We start from the raw sequence: 13579 nt of genomic DNA, 5'->3' as shown, positions 1-13579 counted from the left end.
ATATACCTTTTCCCGGAAATCTACTCAATGACTTTGCCGTGAACATCAAACCTCCGGCTTTATTGTGGAGCACTGCTCGGGTAATACTCAGGGGTGATTTGCATCTTGTATTTCCTTTTAAGGAGATATATATCACTTCCAGAGGCTGCAGATCAATTTCAATTGCGAGTTGTTTCACGCTGAAGCATAATATGTTGCTTATAAAGGTGTTGAATCCGGGATCTCTGTTGAATCTTAGGAGAAACTTGAACATATTCATCACAAACCCTTGAATCGTCCACCATAAATGTGGACGAGAAGAAGATAAACAAGAACTTGCTTATCTTGGCAACACCATGTATTCTTCATCTTTTCTACTTGCTGTCCTGCCCCATATAGTCTCGGGATTGCCCGGAGAAAGACACGGCCTTGTGAAACGTGACAACACTCTTATCCCGACTTCATGCTTTGAGTCAACCTCATCACTCACGGAATACTTCAACTACAACTACCCCTGGGGTGATACTCATAATGGAGCCGCCATCATGAAAGAGTCCAATTCGGTTATCGCCGATGCCGGTATCCTAACTCTGAACGCGACATACACAGGGGCATCTGACTACGCGTATGACTCTGGTACTGTGTACGCGAAACAACAATTCACTGTCGAGGCCGGAGGTGGATTGGATTTCTCGGCTCAATTCATCGCGCCAGTTGAAACAGGTACTTGGCCAGCTTTCTGGCTGAATGGCGTGAACTCGTGGCCCCCGGAGATTGACGTCGCCGAATGGAAGGGGTCCGGTGACATTAGTTTCAACACTTTCAACTCTTCAAGTGAAGTTCAAGCTAAAGATGTGGAGTACCCAAGCCCGACAGACTATCACAGAGTTTTGGCAGAGCTACGTGATGAGGATGGAAGCAATGTCAGCGTCAATTTCTACTTAGATGGGACTCTGATAACAACCCAATATGCCTCCGGCCTTGTTGGTCAACCACTCAATTTAATTATTGATCTTCAGATGGAGGGAAGCAGTGGAAGTCCAGGTCCAACAGGCAGTAAGTTCTTCTCAAGGTCGACCCGTTTATTGCATACTCAAGCTTACACGAGAAATGCAGCAACACTTTTCCAAATCAAAAACCTCGAGGTCATAGATAAGAATGCTTAAGTTCACTATTTCACGGACTAGCCTTGTTTTACAATAGGCAAGATACCTGAAGCCTTGGAAGATTAGACCCATACTGGAGCTATAAATACAAGGATCTCCACAATTTCAATGGATATCAATGGGAGCCCATCTCAAAGCTCCTTCTATTCGCACCTATTCCTCCCCCGGGTTACCACCTTCTAGAAATTTAAAGAAGGTAAGTAGGTTTCCGTCAATATCCTTGATTGTAAATTGTCGAAATCCCCATGGTGTATCTTCGATCTCCTCGTCAAATTCGATTCCGGGTGTATTTTTCAGATAGGCGTGGAAGTCGTCCAGCTGAGATGTACCCAGAGCAACGTACGCATGAGATGATTTGAAGCTTTCAGCATTGACTTTCGAAAAATAGAAATTTGCTTCTGCTCTCTTGCCAATGAAGATAGAGCAGAAGTATTGCTCGGATTCTCCGTGCTCGGGCTTGACACTAGCAAGTTCGAATCCAAGTATCTTGGTATAAAAATCAACCGTCTGGGGGATGGACCGGGATTCGAACATCGGCATCACTTTCCATGCCGAATTGACGATTTGAGAAGCCATTTTAATTTTGCGACGAGTGAATCGAATCTTCACCGCGTGTCCCTGATAGGGCTTATGCTTTTGATGATAGTAGTTATTGCTGCCCCGTTTGAGGTTTGTGTTGGTGCGGGGGTAGGTTCAAGTTGGTGGGTAAGAGGGTGGGGTTCGCGTATTGTACTCGTAGACGCACATGGTATTTTAACAGGCGGTGAGATACCCAAACCATTGCATGGTTCTTTGTTTATATTCAAGTTGAAACACCTGAAAAAGATATCAAGTCCCCCATCCCTTGTGGGTAATAGGTGTACTGAAGCCCCAACCCCTATGACGTCATTGTTGATATAGAGCTCCTCTTTTCCTTTGTCGTAGATCAGTATTGAAGCGAGAGTTCTGGGATGAGGTAGGGGTAAATTATGATGGAAGGATCTTCACCTGGGCAAATCACTGGCAGGTGACAGTCGCATATGGAAAAACAGGCCTTGTGCTCCTTCCTGAACATCCCCGGCTCCGACATCCCCGAATGCAAGCTCCACATTTGCCCCGCAAAATCCCCGGGTTGCATGCATGTCTTGATAGAGTTGCGTGTTTGTGGCTCATTTTTAAGTCTGCGTTTTTTTATTTTCCCGTCTTCGGACTTTTCATCGGGTGGGCCTCTCCCCCGACCGGTCTTCTGCAGACTTGCGTCCACCTTGAACTTTAAGTAGTTACAAGGTGCCTCAATCAGTATATCCAGTTTTCGGCATTGTGGATACTGAACCATTTTTGACTCTTCTATTATCTTGCAAACAGGAATATTCTATCATCATGCCAGCTGTTTTCTCGAAGTTTGCTGGACTGGCCGTCTTTGTGTGGGCATTGGCTTTGCCCGTCGCCCAGGCGGACCAGCAAATCAGTATTACGACTACTACCTACTCTAGTACGTGGGAGGGCTGGGGCACATCTCTTGCCTGGTGGGCGAAGGCGTACGGAGATAGAGATGACTTGGCCGATATTGTCTTCACTCTAGACTCGACTTATTGGGAGCCCGGTGGTGCAACCTTACCGGGGCTAGGAATGAACATCGTCCGATATAATGCTGGGGCTTCTTCGTGGAACACAATCAATGGATCTGTTACCATGTCAGCATCAGCGAATATACCAGCCACGAAGCAGATTGAGGGATACTGGCTCGATGGACTGAGCACCGACCCCAGCTCTTCCAGTTGGAACTGGACGGTCGATGCCAAACAGAGAGCTATGATGTTAAAGGCACAAGACAGAGGTGCCAACATCTTCGAGCTTTTCTCTAACGCGCCAATGTGGTGGCAGCTCAACAACCACAACCCCAGTGGTGCCGACAATGGTGGCAGTAATTTGCCTTCCTCGCAGTATAAAAACCATGCTATTTACCTCGCTACAATTGCGAAGTACGCTCAGGACAACTGGGGTATTACTTTTGACTCTATCGAGCCCTTCAATGAGCCTTCGTCTACCTGGTGGAAATCTACAGGAACACAAGAGGGATGCTATATTGACGCCAACGCCCAGAAAGCGATCATTCCTATTCTTCACGATCAAATAAAGTCGCGTGGTCTCGATAAGACAACGATTGCTGCCTCCGATGAGAATGCATTCCAGGAAGCCGTGAACTCGTGGAATACCATTGGCAAAACCATACAACAGGCAAATGTCGGGCGGATGAATACGCATGGATACTCGGGCTCGAGTGGACCACGCGATCAGCTTCAACAGCTCGCCCGAGACATCGGCCAGAAAGTATGGGATAGTGAATACGGCGACAATGATGGCACCGGAGGCACCATGGTTAAAAACATCATGCTAGATCTAAGGCTGTTGAAACCTGATGCTTGGGTACAATGGCAAGTTCTTGATGGATCTGACTGGGGTCTTATCGCTGCCGACATTTCTGCCAGGACCCTTCAAAATGCGACGACAAAATACTATAACCTTGCCCAATTTACTCGCCATATTCGGCCTGGCATGAAGTTGCTTGAAACAAACTCAACTAATGCTGTCTCAGCAATTGATGAAAACAGCCATACCTTGGTCATCGTCGCTGCCAACTGGGATGACAACACGACTTTCAGCTTCGACCTCTCTAGTTTCTCCCAAGTCCCTGTCGATGGAACCGAAATTCGCAGCTGGGTGACAGACGGTACTGGTGACAGGCTTTATGCTTCTGTTAACGGTATTACTATCAATGGAAAGAGCGTGTCGACATCGCTTGAGAATGGTGCAGTTCAGACGTTTGAGATTGATGGGGTGTACTTGTAAATAATCGCAAGGAAAGGATATCGCACAAGTCTCATATCCAGCACGATGGTACTAGTTGAGAAGCAACAATCAATTCATTCCTTCTTTATGAAGTAGAAAAACTTGAAACTATAGACACTAAAAGTCAAGGTGAGCCCAATTCACCGTATAGAGACTCCGGCAATCCGGTCTAACACCCGGCCGACAACTATACCGAGGCCGATGAAACCCCCGGAAACGCGGGGTACAGGAAGGGAGCCCATTCCAAATTCTAATTGCCCCTAGCACTGACTAGTTTGAACTTGGGCTAAATTAGCCGGGAAAATTAGCCCAACTCGAAAGGCTCATGCAATGCTTGCTTCTCACCGTCTACCGCCAATTACTCGGACCGGAGCCCGCGTGATGTTTCGGGGTATCCACCATCGAGTCCCATTTGAATGATGTATATATCGCTAGGTGTATCCCCTCAAGAAATACCAATCCATGTGTTGTTTCTCTTATCAATAAAATGGATAAACACATCGATCTCGCAGGAGAGGGCACATTGCCCAACTACGACTTTACTGGTGTCGTCTTGAAAGATGTCATCCCAAAGCGCGACAAACCATGGTGGAGGGATTTGCGATTGGTCAAGCTTAATGCATTGCTTTTATGTGCCCTCCTTACTCAAACGGCTCAAGGCTTTGACGCCAGCATGATCAACGGCATGCAAGCACTTCCTGAATGGGTCAAATTCTTTGGACAACCGCAGGGAGCCCGGCTTGGTGCCATGACCTTTGGTCCAACAGGAGGAGTGTTGATTTCAATTCTCATATCCTCTCAGCTCTGTGACAAGTATGGACGGCGTTATCCCATTTGCGGTGGATCTATTCTCATTGTGATCGGCTCTGTTATCCAAGCCGCCTCGAAGAACTACGCGATGTTTGTGTTTTCTCGATTTATGGTGGGATTCGGCCTGGGAATCGTGTCTGTCGCCGCACCTCCTTTACTCTCTGAAGTTGCCTATCCAACTCACCGAGGAAAGCTCGTCTCCTTCTACTTGGTCTCATGGCCACTCGGGTCTTTGATCGCTGCGTGGGCCACGTACGGCACCTTTCGCATGGAATCTTCCTGGAGCTGGAGATTACCCAGTCTTCTTCAATGTGTCTTCTCTTTGGTGCAGGCAGTTCTTAGCCTGTTCGCTCCGGAGTCTCCTCGTTGGTTGATCTACAAAGAACGTGGCGACGAAGCCCTTGATATTTTTATTCGCTATCACGGCGACGGTGATCCCCAGTCTCGTCTCGCCCATTTTGAAATGGCCGAGATTACCGCAACTTTGCAAATGGAAAAGATTCAGAAGAAGTCGCGATGGGGAGAATGGATCTCAACCAAAGGAAACAGACATCGACTGTTCTTGGCGTTGTATATACCTGCTATGCTGCAATGGTCTGGCAATGCTTTGATCTCGTATTATCTTCCAGAGGTACTCAAGTCAATCGGAATTACGGATTCTAAGACCCAGCTCACTCTCAATGGCTGCATGTCTATCTGGAGTTTGGTTTCTGCTTGTTTCTTCGCAACGCTCGTCGATCGTGCCGGTCGCCGAGGCCTCTTTTTGTTCGGCATGGGGGGCATGGGGATTTCTTATATTATTTGGACAATCTGCTCTGCCATCAATGAGAAAAAAGGCTTCAAGGACCACAGCTACGCCGGTGCGGTTTTGGCAATGATTTTCATCTACCAAGCACTTTACCACGCGTGTTCCCCAGTCGCGCCCACATACATCATGGAAGTGGTTCCCTACTCCTTGCGTTCGAAAGCTGCCATGCTTTACCAGCTGACCGGAAACTTGGCCGGTCTCTACAACAGCTTCGCGAATCCTGTCGCGATGGAGGCCATCTCGTGGCGATACTACATCGTGTGGGTGGTGATGATTGCCTTGAATTTCACGTTGATATTCTTCTTTTTCCCCGAGACGAAGAATCGTGGTCTGGAAGAGGTTGCTGAGATTTTCGATGGCCCCAACGCTCTCTCTGGAACAAATGCCATGAAGCAATTGGGACTCGATGTCAACGCGGAGAATGCTGTAGCTATGGCGAGGGACACTAAATCAGCGGTGGAGCAGGTGGAACGCGTTTGATGACCTCATATTATGGACATAGCAGTTTGTTAGCAGTAACTAGTTAGCATATGACATCCTTCAAGGTCATTTGAGCTGTTCATACGACTACGATTAGACAGATACTTTGTAGATTTTCCATGATAGGTAAACGCCCGGCGGGGGTCGGGGCGACTCTCGGGAGGAGCTACGCCGAGTCCGGAGGAGCTCCCCCGCACTTCCACTGTGTGTACCCCATACTTCTCCCTCCAATCAATCCTCATCTTTCGTGGGTCATGCAAACGCCGATCTCGCGAAAGATGGGCTGCTTTCGTTTCTTGCTCACCACCCCTTTGTGTGATAGAAAATTGATGCATCATTGCCCTGGAAATAGCCCGACACTTCGGCTTGATGGACCCGACTAACTCAAATGAGGAGACCAGTACCACCGGAGCTGATCAAGAGCGACCATCGTGCCAAGGCTGTCGGCGGCGCAAATTGAAATGCTCCAGGGAATCTCCGACATGCTCACAATGCAACCGATTGGAATCTCCATGTATTTATGACACCAAAAGGAGCAAGCCAGGATTGAAAACCGGCGCAGTTGAGGGCTTGAGTCGTCGAATCGGTATGTTTTTCTGGCTTACCGCGCATTATACGGGGGATGATACCAATTAATGTGATTTCTAGAGGTACTCGAGGATACGCTTAGAGAGGTTCAGGCACGAGGTAGTGGCTCTTCAGGTGGTGGAAATCAACCATCGAGCCCCGAGAATGGTCGTTTAGATGGGGTGGTGAACCTGCTCTCTACAGTGTGTCTGGAACTGTGCAAATTCAACAGCCGAAATACTCGCGCAACAAACGACTCAACCTCCGAGCGGATCTATCAGCACTCGCCAGGCTCCGAACGCGATGGTTCATTGGATTCGCCGGTTACACACCAGCCCCGGAAGAGGCGAAGAGTTGATACTTGTGGCAATCCAAATATCGAACTACAACTGCCCTTGGAGGATCTGGAGGCTACATCAAGTCTGCCTGCACCGGACGTACTCGAAGAAATTGTGGATACATACTTTGAGAGAGTTCATCCTTGGATCCCCATTATCCACGAAACTCGATTTCGACGGCGAATGCATGATCCAGATCAAAGAGGATCTTTGGTTGTCATTCTTCATGCGATATTGGTGGCAGCTATCCGGTTCAAATGCTCCAGTAGTAGCACTGCATCTCAAGTTGACGCAGAGTCAAGGGCCAGGAGGTCGAGGAGTATCGTTGTATTGACAGCGATGGATAGTCTTTCAGTTGAGAATCTACAGGCTTTGATCATCATTGCTTTCGACGATGTAAGTTTGGCTTCTCCGAAGAAATCGCATCAGGATCATTAATCATTTCAAGATCGGGAATGGAAATACCTCTCGAGCGTGGTCAATTGTCGGATCACTGACGAGGACTGTGGAATACCTACGACTCAGCGTGGAAGACGAAGATCATGATACCCAAAGGCTACTCAAACCTTTACTTTCTCTGCCACCTTCTCGTAAGTGGGTAGAGGAAGAGGAGAGGAGGCGGGTGTTCTGGAATATATTTAATTTAGACCGATTCTGTTCGGTTGCAACGGGGTATGTGTGCATTTAAATCCCAGTAACTGCGATCATTTGCTACAGGATGTTTCAACAGATCTAACATTTCTTCTAAAAAGTTGGAACACGAGTCTTACTGCAGATGATGTCCATCGAAGACTGCCCGCAGACGGGGGGCTTTGGCATCGGGAAGAGCAAGTAACGACGCCATTCTTTGGAATCTGGGATCGATCAGAAGCCCGAATCGGAAATTCAATTGCTTTTCTACCAGCTCAGTACTCGAGTATCCCGAAGAGCCCCGAGTCGCCAACCGAATCCCCGGCACAATATGGATCCCCACAATTGGCGTCCCCGGGCACAACACAACCAGACATGTCAACTGTGGGGGCATTTGCCTATTGTGTAGAGGCAACGGAATCCCTAAGTCGAGTTACAACATTCTTTCTCCAACAGAAAATCAACTTTCATGACCGACGTGAGGTTAGCAGCTGGCTAACCCGGTTCAAAGAGTTGGACCTCCGCCTTGTACAGTAAGAAAGCGCATCTGTCGCGTCTTGAATAACGCTAACATCCAGTTCAGTTGGAAGATGTTTCTTCCCCAGAAATGGAGGGATTCAAATATTTCGCGCCAACCAACATTGGTTAATATGGATCCAAATCTTACACTTGCTCATGTCACTCACAACACATCGATGATTCTTCTGCATCAGCGTATAGGATATCCACCTGCAGAGTGGGCGAATATTGTTCGACTTCCCAGCGTCTGCAGTGCTGAGACATGCCAAAATGCCGCAATTGAGATACAGAATATGACGGCCAAATATTTGGACAATACTCATATAATCCATCCCGTGTCTAACCAATTCGTCTTCTGCGTATTTGTCGCGGCTCGTGTTCTGCTAGGTAAGAACATCCCTTTTTTTGAACTACAGCCGATAGTTGGTAAATATTAAGAGACTAATGAATTGATGTAGTTCACTGGCGATACTATAACACCGAGCTTACACAAGAGCTCTGGTATCTAGTTGATAGTCTTGAGGAGATGGCGAGAAGGTGGCGCGGATCTACTTCACTGGCTTCATTACAGAATCGTTGCCTGGCTAGCACCTATGCAGACCATCTCCGTGATCTTCATCGGCGCTGCTTAGCTGCTCCAAATTTTAACGTGGATGTACTGGGATACTCGACTGTTATTTCAAATCACCATGCCCCGTCTAGTACTGGGTCTGTGGTATCTCATCGTTCTCCGTTGGCTCAGCAACATCAGCAGTACCCAAGAAATTCGCCGCAAAACACCCCTCGCCCAAGTTTTCCTCAAGAGGTCAATACAGGAATATCACACTCTGCAACACAATGGACTCATACTGATGACTTTGTTGCTCCTCAACATGCAAATGCACAACTTGATCAAGCCATTAGGAACTACCCCGTCAATGGTCACAATCAAGCGGATGAACTCTCAAATATATCCTATCTCCTCCTTGATCAGCAATTTATGGATATGGATCGTGTTATAAGTTTGGATGACATGATGTTCACAAATACTATGGCATCCATGAATGCAGGAACGGAAGGTCAATTGTCAGGGGTGAATGGCCAGATGTAATACTAGTAAATACTACTACCCAATGCTTCATCGTTTACATACATATCCATACTACCAGTATCATATATGTGAAGATGAAGTTTCAAATTTATTCATTGCAAACGACCGGAAGTCTATCATGGCAACCATGGTTTATGTAGAGTTGCAACTCAAAGAAGCCCCATGCGAAGCAATCGATTTCCAAATTCGATCAGGTAATAATCCCCATAAACCAGTCCATGGTCCCAATAGCGGCGATGATCGAGTGCATTGTAGTTTGCAGTCGCATTTTTTAAAATGCTGTCAAATGTGGCATTTGGCTGGGCATCCTTCACTGATACCTGACCATCCTGGACTGTGATCGTTGCCTTCTCAGCTAGAGAAAAGGCCAGAGCATCTTCGACCAGTGCCAGCGCAGCGTCAAGATAGCGACGACCTTGTGCATACTCACCTCGGGCAATAAGGCTCTGTGCCAATACAAGCATCCCATTTGCGGCGATCGCTCCAGCCGATGAATCGCGAAGCGGATTTGTCTCGTCAATAGGGGCATCCCAGTCCCACAGCGGGACGAAGCGTCCACACGTACGGCTTGACGAGGAATCATTGTAACCCGCATCATCAGTTTTGACTTTCCGCTCGACACAGCTCGGGGACTTATCTAAACGGAGAAGAAAGTACTCGGCTAACCCACACGCAGCTGTGAGGAATTCTTTATGGCCTGTCCACTGGAATGTTTGTGCATAGCCGAGGATACCCCATGCTTGGCCGCGAGCCCAGGTTGAATCTTTCGCATATCCCTGACCGGTGCGAGCCTCTTTGAAGTCACCAGTCTTCGGATCGAAGTTGGTAACGTGGACAGTGCTGAACAGAGGACCGTCATACCCTTCTCGGTGTGAGTATGTGCCAGTCTCATGGCGAAGGTGGGCTCGCAGGAGCTTATGAGCATGCGTAGTCGCCGCAGAGGACATACTTTTATTCCCAGTATGTGCTGCTGCATAGTAGAGGAGATCAAGGTTACACATTGAGTCGATGATCACCAGAAAGTCTTGATCCATGGATGTGATATTGACGCCCTTTTGCGTCAGCTGGTCCCATGAGCGGAAGGCGCCCACTTTAGGATTGTACCGCGTATAGAGGCTTTCAGCGGCTGTAACTATGGTTGAAAGAGCGCGGTCGTCATGGAAGAGTTCCCAACGGGGTCGCATTGAAGGCTGGATAATGAACGACATGTCGTGGGTATCGGTACGGAGACTCATGTCGTGAATCGGCTCGGACCAGATCTCACCCAGTTTCTGCAACTCCTTCAGAACAGAGGGAATGCTTTGTTGGATACCCGTTGACTGTGGAAACTTAATCAAGCGCTCAATGAGAGAATAGATCGAGCCCGGGAAAAAGCCGCATGTCCAAAAGTCTGCTTCCCGGCAATAATACTTTCCAGAATCCGGGCCAGACTGTGGGACGTATTCCGGATAGGCAGTTATGGGATTCTGGGAAAGTGTCAATAAAGCAAATATTTGACAAATTAAGATGGAGGATGTGGCTATCTTACATTGTTTTCGAGACAGGTGTCAGCTGCCCGAAGAATCTTAGCCGTAATATTCTCGCTATAAAGTTCACGCAATCGAACTTGAATATCAAGAGCTTGTGACATATCATCTCTAGATAGCTGTGGCTTGCTGAAAACATCATCCTCGTTGGACGTGAAACTGTGGACTTCGGTCATTTCGGGGCTTTTCGAGTCCGAACTGTCACTGAGACGATCCACGAGATCGCAGACAGTCATAGTGGAAATTAAGAAGGAAAAGAAACAATAGATGGGTGTATTACCTTTCAGAAATCTGCGAGACCATGTCTATATAATTTTTCGTCAATGTTACCTTCCCAACGCAACCGATTGGATGCCCCGAGATCCGTTAGTGCTGGCGGCCGATACCTCGCCCGATGCCCGAGACTTCCCCCGAGCCCCGAAGGCTCGGTGGAATGATTTGCTTGGAGGGGTAAAATATCAATCACGACCGGAAGCTCTCTATCCTCATATTCGAGGAAACAATTACAATGCCTCGATTGACAGGTTTCTCAGATAATGCTTTTCGCACCAGGGAGGATGTGGCCACCGCAGCCCTTGCCTTGTTGCGTCCGCTCACGCCCTACTTCTCGATGAACAAGGGCCGTATCCGTCTACCAATCTCAACGGGCGTTCATTTCGATGAAACTGCTGCCCAGGTCGAAGGCTTCGTCCGACCATTGTGGGCTGTCGCATCACTCCTGCAATTTGCATCCTCCATTACGAGTAATGATCCGATCGATGCTGCCCTGGCGGAAGAAATCCATGAAGTGACCAATCCATGGATTTCGGGGTTCTCAGCGGCCACAGACCCTGAAAGCCCAGAATACTGGGGAACAATCGATGATATGGACCAGCGGATGGTTGAGGCTGAAGTCGTCAGCTTTGCGTTGTTAGCTGAGCCGGAGAAGCTGTTCCACAACCGCGACCAGAAGATACAACAAAACATCACAGCATGGCTTCGTGGAATGAATGGAAAGAAGATGCCACCAAACAACTGGCGATGGTTCCGCGTATTCTCCAACCTTGCACTGATCAAAGTGTGTGGAGTTCCAGCCAGCCAAGTGACTGGAGAGCTCAAGGCGGACCTCGCCGTGCTCGATTCTTTTTATCTTGAGGATGGATGGTCGGGCGACGGTCCTTGGCTGTCTACACAAGAGGAGAACGAACAGGAAGTGGAATTTCAACGATCGGGACGTCGAGATGCGATCGGCAAAGGTCGCCAGGTTGACTACTATTCCGGCAGCTTCGCGATTCAATTTAGCCAGTTGCTTTTCGCCAAATATGCCGAAGATATCGATCCCGATCGGGTTTCTCGATATAGACAACAAGCACGCGACTTCGGAGCGTCGTTCTGGAGGTATTTTGATGCAGGTGGTGTGTTCATTCCCCTAATATAATCACTTGCCCATTCTATCGCTAATGTATCTAGGGTCGGCCATCCCGTTTGGTCGATCTCTAACATATCGGTTCTCATGCGGCGCATTCTTTGCTGCACTGGCAGTTAGCCCTGTTCCGGATATGCCCTGGCCACTATCAACCCCGGGCCAAGTTAAAGGGTTTCTCTTGCGCCACCTGCGATGGTGGGCCGACCATTCAAGCGATATTTTCTACCCCGATGGAACATTGAGTGTCGGGTGGCTATATCCGTAAGTAGCCCCAATTCGATGTTAGAGGTGCCGCTAGTTGTAAGAGACTAATCATATCGATAGGAACATGTACATGAGCGAAGACTACAATTCTCCCCAATCTCCCTACTGGTGCTTGAAGACTCTAATCGCAGTCTCTCTCGCGAAAGACAGCGAGTTTTGGTCAGCAGAGGAAGAGCCTTATCCATCTTTCTTCCAGCCTCAACTTTCGCCTGCGCCCAAACAAATACTCAGTAATCATCCAGCGGGGAATCATCATTTCTGCTTGTCTCCTGCACAATTCGTTGCATGGCCAATGAAAGCAACACAGGCGAAGTATTCCAAATTCGAATACTCTTCGGCCTTTGCTTTCTCAGTTCCAACCGGTCCTCTAATTCAACAAATCGCGCCAGACTGTACATTGGCTCTAAGCAGAGATGGAGCTGAGACGTGGGCTGTGAAGTGGAAATGTTCCGAGCCGGAGTTCCCAACCCTTCATTTACGAACATCCACCGGGCTGCAGCCCATCTCTGCCGCATCGGTCAGGTGGTTCCCCTGGGGAGACAAACAAATCGAGGTGAAAACAACACTCATTCCACCCACTAATAGATGGCCCGACTGGCATGTTCGAATCCACCGTGTTCGTGTCAACGCTCCCCTACGCGCGTTGCATACGGTCGAAGGTGGATTTGCCTCTCCAGGTCGACGATTGAAAGACGGCGCAAAGATGCCAATTATCAATTCCGTGGGCGAAGATATGAATATTGGAGCAGAGGGTTTACTTGAAGATGCAGAATCTGTGTTGATTCTCTCATCGGCTGGTGCTAGTGGTCTTTCGAACCAACTAGCCGCTTCTTGCACGTCAAAGAGTCCTTCTATCAAGGCGCAGGCTCTCAAACCAGACGGTAACACCAACATCGCTTGTCAAAGGACTTTGATCCCTATTATCGAGCGCGATTCGATTCATGGTCTAGAAACCGGCGATGAAATGGTTTTCATCACACGCGTGTTTGCGATATCTGCATCCGCAAATTGTAACCGCAAGATCGAGCGTCTGGCAGATCGATGGAGAGACCAACCGAATATTTCTATGAAGGAAGAAACCCATGAAGATGACTGCATCTTTTGGGACGCTTGAACTGGGCCTAGAATAAGATAATCTAGACTTGCCGTTATGAATACGTTAAACCAC

General features: G+C 48.2%; 7 protein-coding genes across 7 annotated transcripts; 5 read left to right on the top strand and 2 right to left on the bottom strand.

The window, feature by feature from the left end:
* Positions 1–335: 335 nt before the first annotated feature.
* Positions 336–1145, top strand: N7481_004174 (uncharacterized protein; the record flags this gene model as incomplete). The annotated part of the gene is made up of 2 exons (XM_057263393.1): positions 336–1035; positions 1096–1145. 2 exons carry the CDS (start codon positions 336–338, stop codon positions 1143–1145), a joined length of 750 nt encoding a protein of 249 aa, XP_057125054.1.
* Positions 1146–1298: 153 nt separating this feature from the next.
* Positions 1299–1721, bottom strand: N7481_004173 (uncharacterized protein; the record flags this gene model as incomplete). Its single annotated transcript, XM_057263392.1, has 1 exon — positions 1299–1721. The coding sequence occupies one exon, from the start codon at positions 1719–1721 to the stop codon at positions 1299–1301; it is 423 nt and encodes a 140-aa protein (XP_057125053.1).
* A 783-nt stretch (positions 1722–2504) lies between these two features.
* On the top strand, positions 2505–3974 carry N7481_004172 (glycoside hydrolase superfamily; the record flags this gene model as incomplete). The annotated part of the gene is made up of 1 exon (XM_057263391.1): positions 2505–3974. One exon carries the CDS (start codon positions 2505–2507, stop codon positions 3972–3974), a length of 1470 nt encoding a protein of 489 aa, XP_057125052.1.
* A 487-nt stretch (positions 3975–4461) lies between these two features.
* On the top strand, positions 4462–6072 carry N7481_004171 (hexose transporter protein; the record flags this gene model as incomplete). The annotated part of the gene is made up of 1 exon (XM_057263390.1): positions 4462–6072. The coding sequence occupies one exon, from the start codon at positions 4462–4464 to the stop codon at positions 6070–6072; it is 1611 nt and encodes a 536-aa protein (XP_057125051.1).
* Positions 6073–6441: 369 nt separating this feature from the next.
* N7481_004170 (transcription factor domain-containing protein) lies at positions 6442–9216 on the top strand (the record flags this gene model as incomplete). Its single annotated transcript, XM_057263389.1, has 6 exons — positions 6442–6658; positions 6721–7373; positions 7426–7649; positions 7730–8140; positions 8191–8513; positions 8585–9216. 6 exons carry the CDS (start codon positions 6442–6444, stop codon positions 9214–9216), a joined length of 2460 nt encoding a protein of 819 aa, XP_057125050.1.
* A 149-nt stretch (positions 9217–9365) lies between these two features.
* N7481_004169 (uncharacterized protein) lies at positions 9366–10918 on the bottom strand (the record flags this gene model as incomplete). The annotated part of the gene is made up of 2 exons (XM_057263388.1): positions 9366–10682; positions 10745–10918. The coding sequence occupies 2 exons, from the start codon at positions 10916–10918 to the stop codon at positions 9366–9368; spliced, it is 1491 nt and encodes a 496-aa protein (XP_057125049.1).
* A 332-nt stretch (positions 10919–11250) lies between these two features.
* Positions 11251–13525, top strand: N7481_004168 (glycoside hydrolase family 154 protein; the record flags this gene model as incomplete). Its single annotated transcript, XM_057263387.1, has 3 exons — positions 11251–12136; positions 12192–12408; positions 12472–13525. 3 exons carry the CDS (start codon positions 11251–11253, stop codon positions 13523–13525), a joined length of 2157 nt encoding a protein of 718 aa, XP_057125048.1.
* Between the last annotated feature and the right edge of the window lie 54 nt (positions 13526–13579).

This window comes from Penicillium waksmanii (genome assembly GCF_028829765.1).
Source record: "Penicillium waksmanii strain IBT 27052 chromosome Unknown utg000004l:1.0-5674109.0:1.0-5678898.0, whole genome shotgun sequence".
NCBI classification, from domain to species: Eukaryota; Fungi; Ascomycota; class Eurotiomycetes; order Eurotiales; family Aspergillaceae; genus Penicillium; species Penicillium waksmanii.
This window is presented reverse-complemented; position numbering and strand designations above follow the sequence as displayed.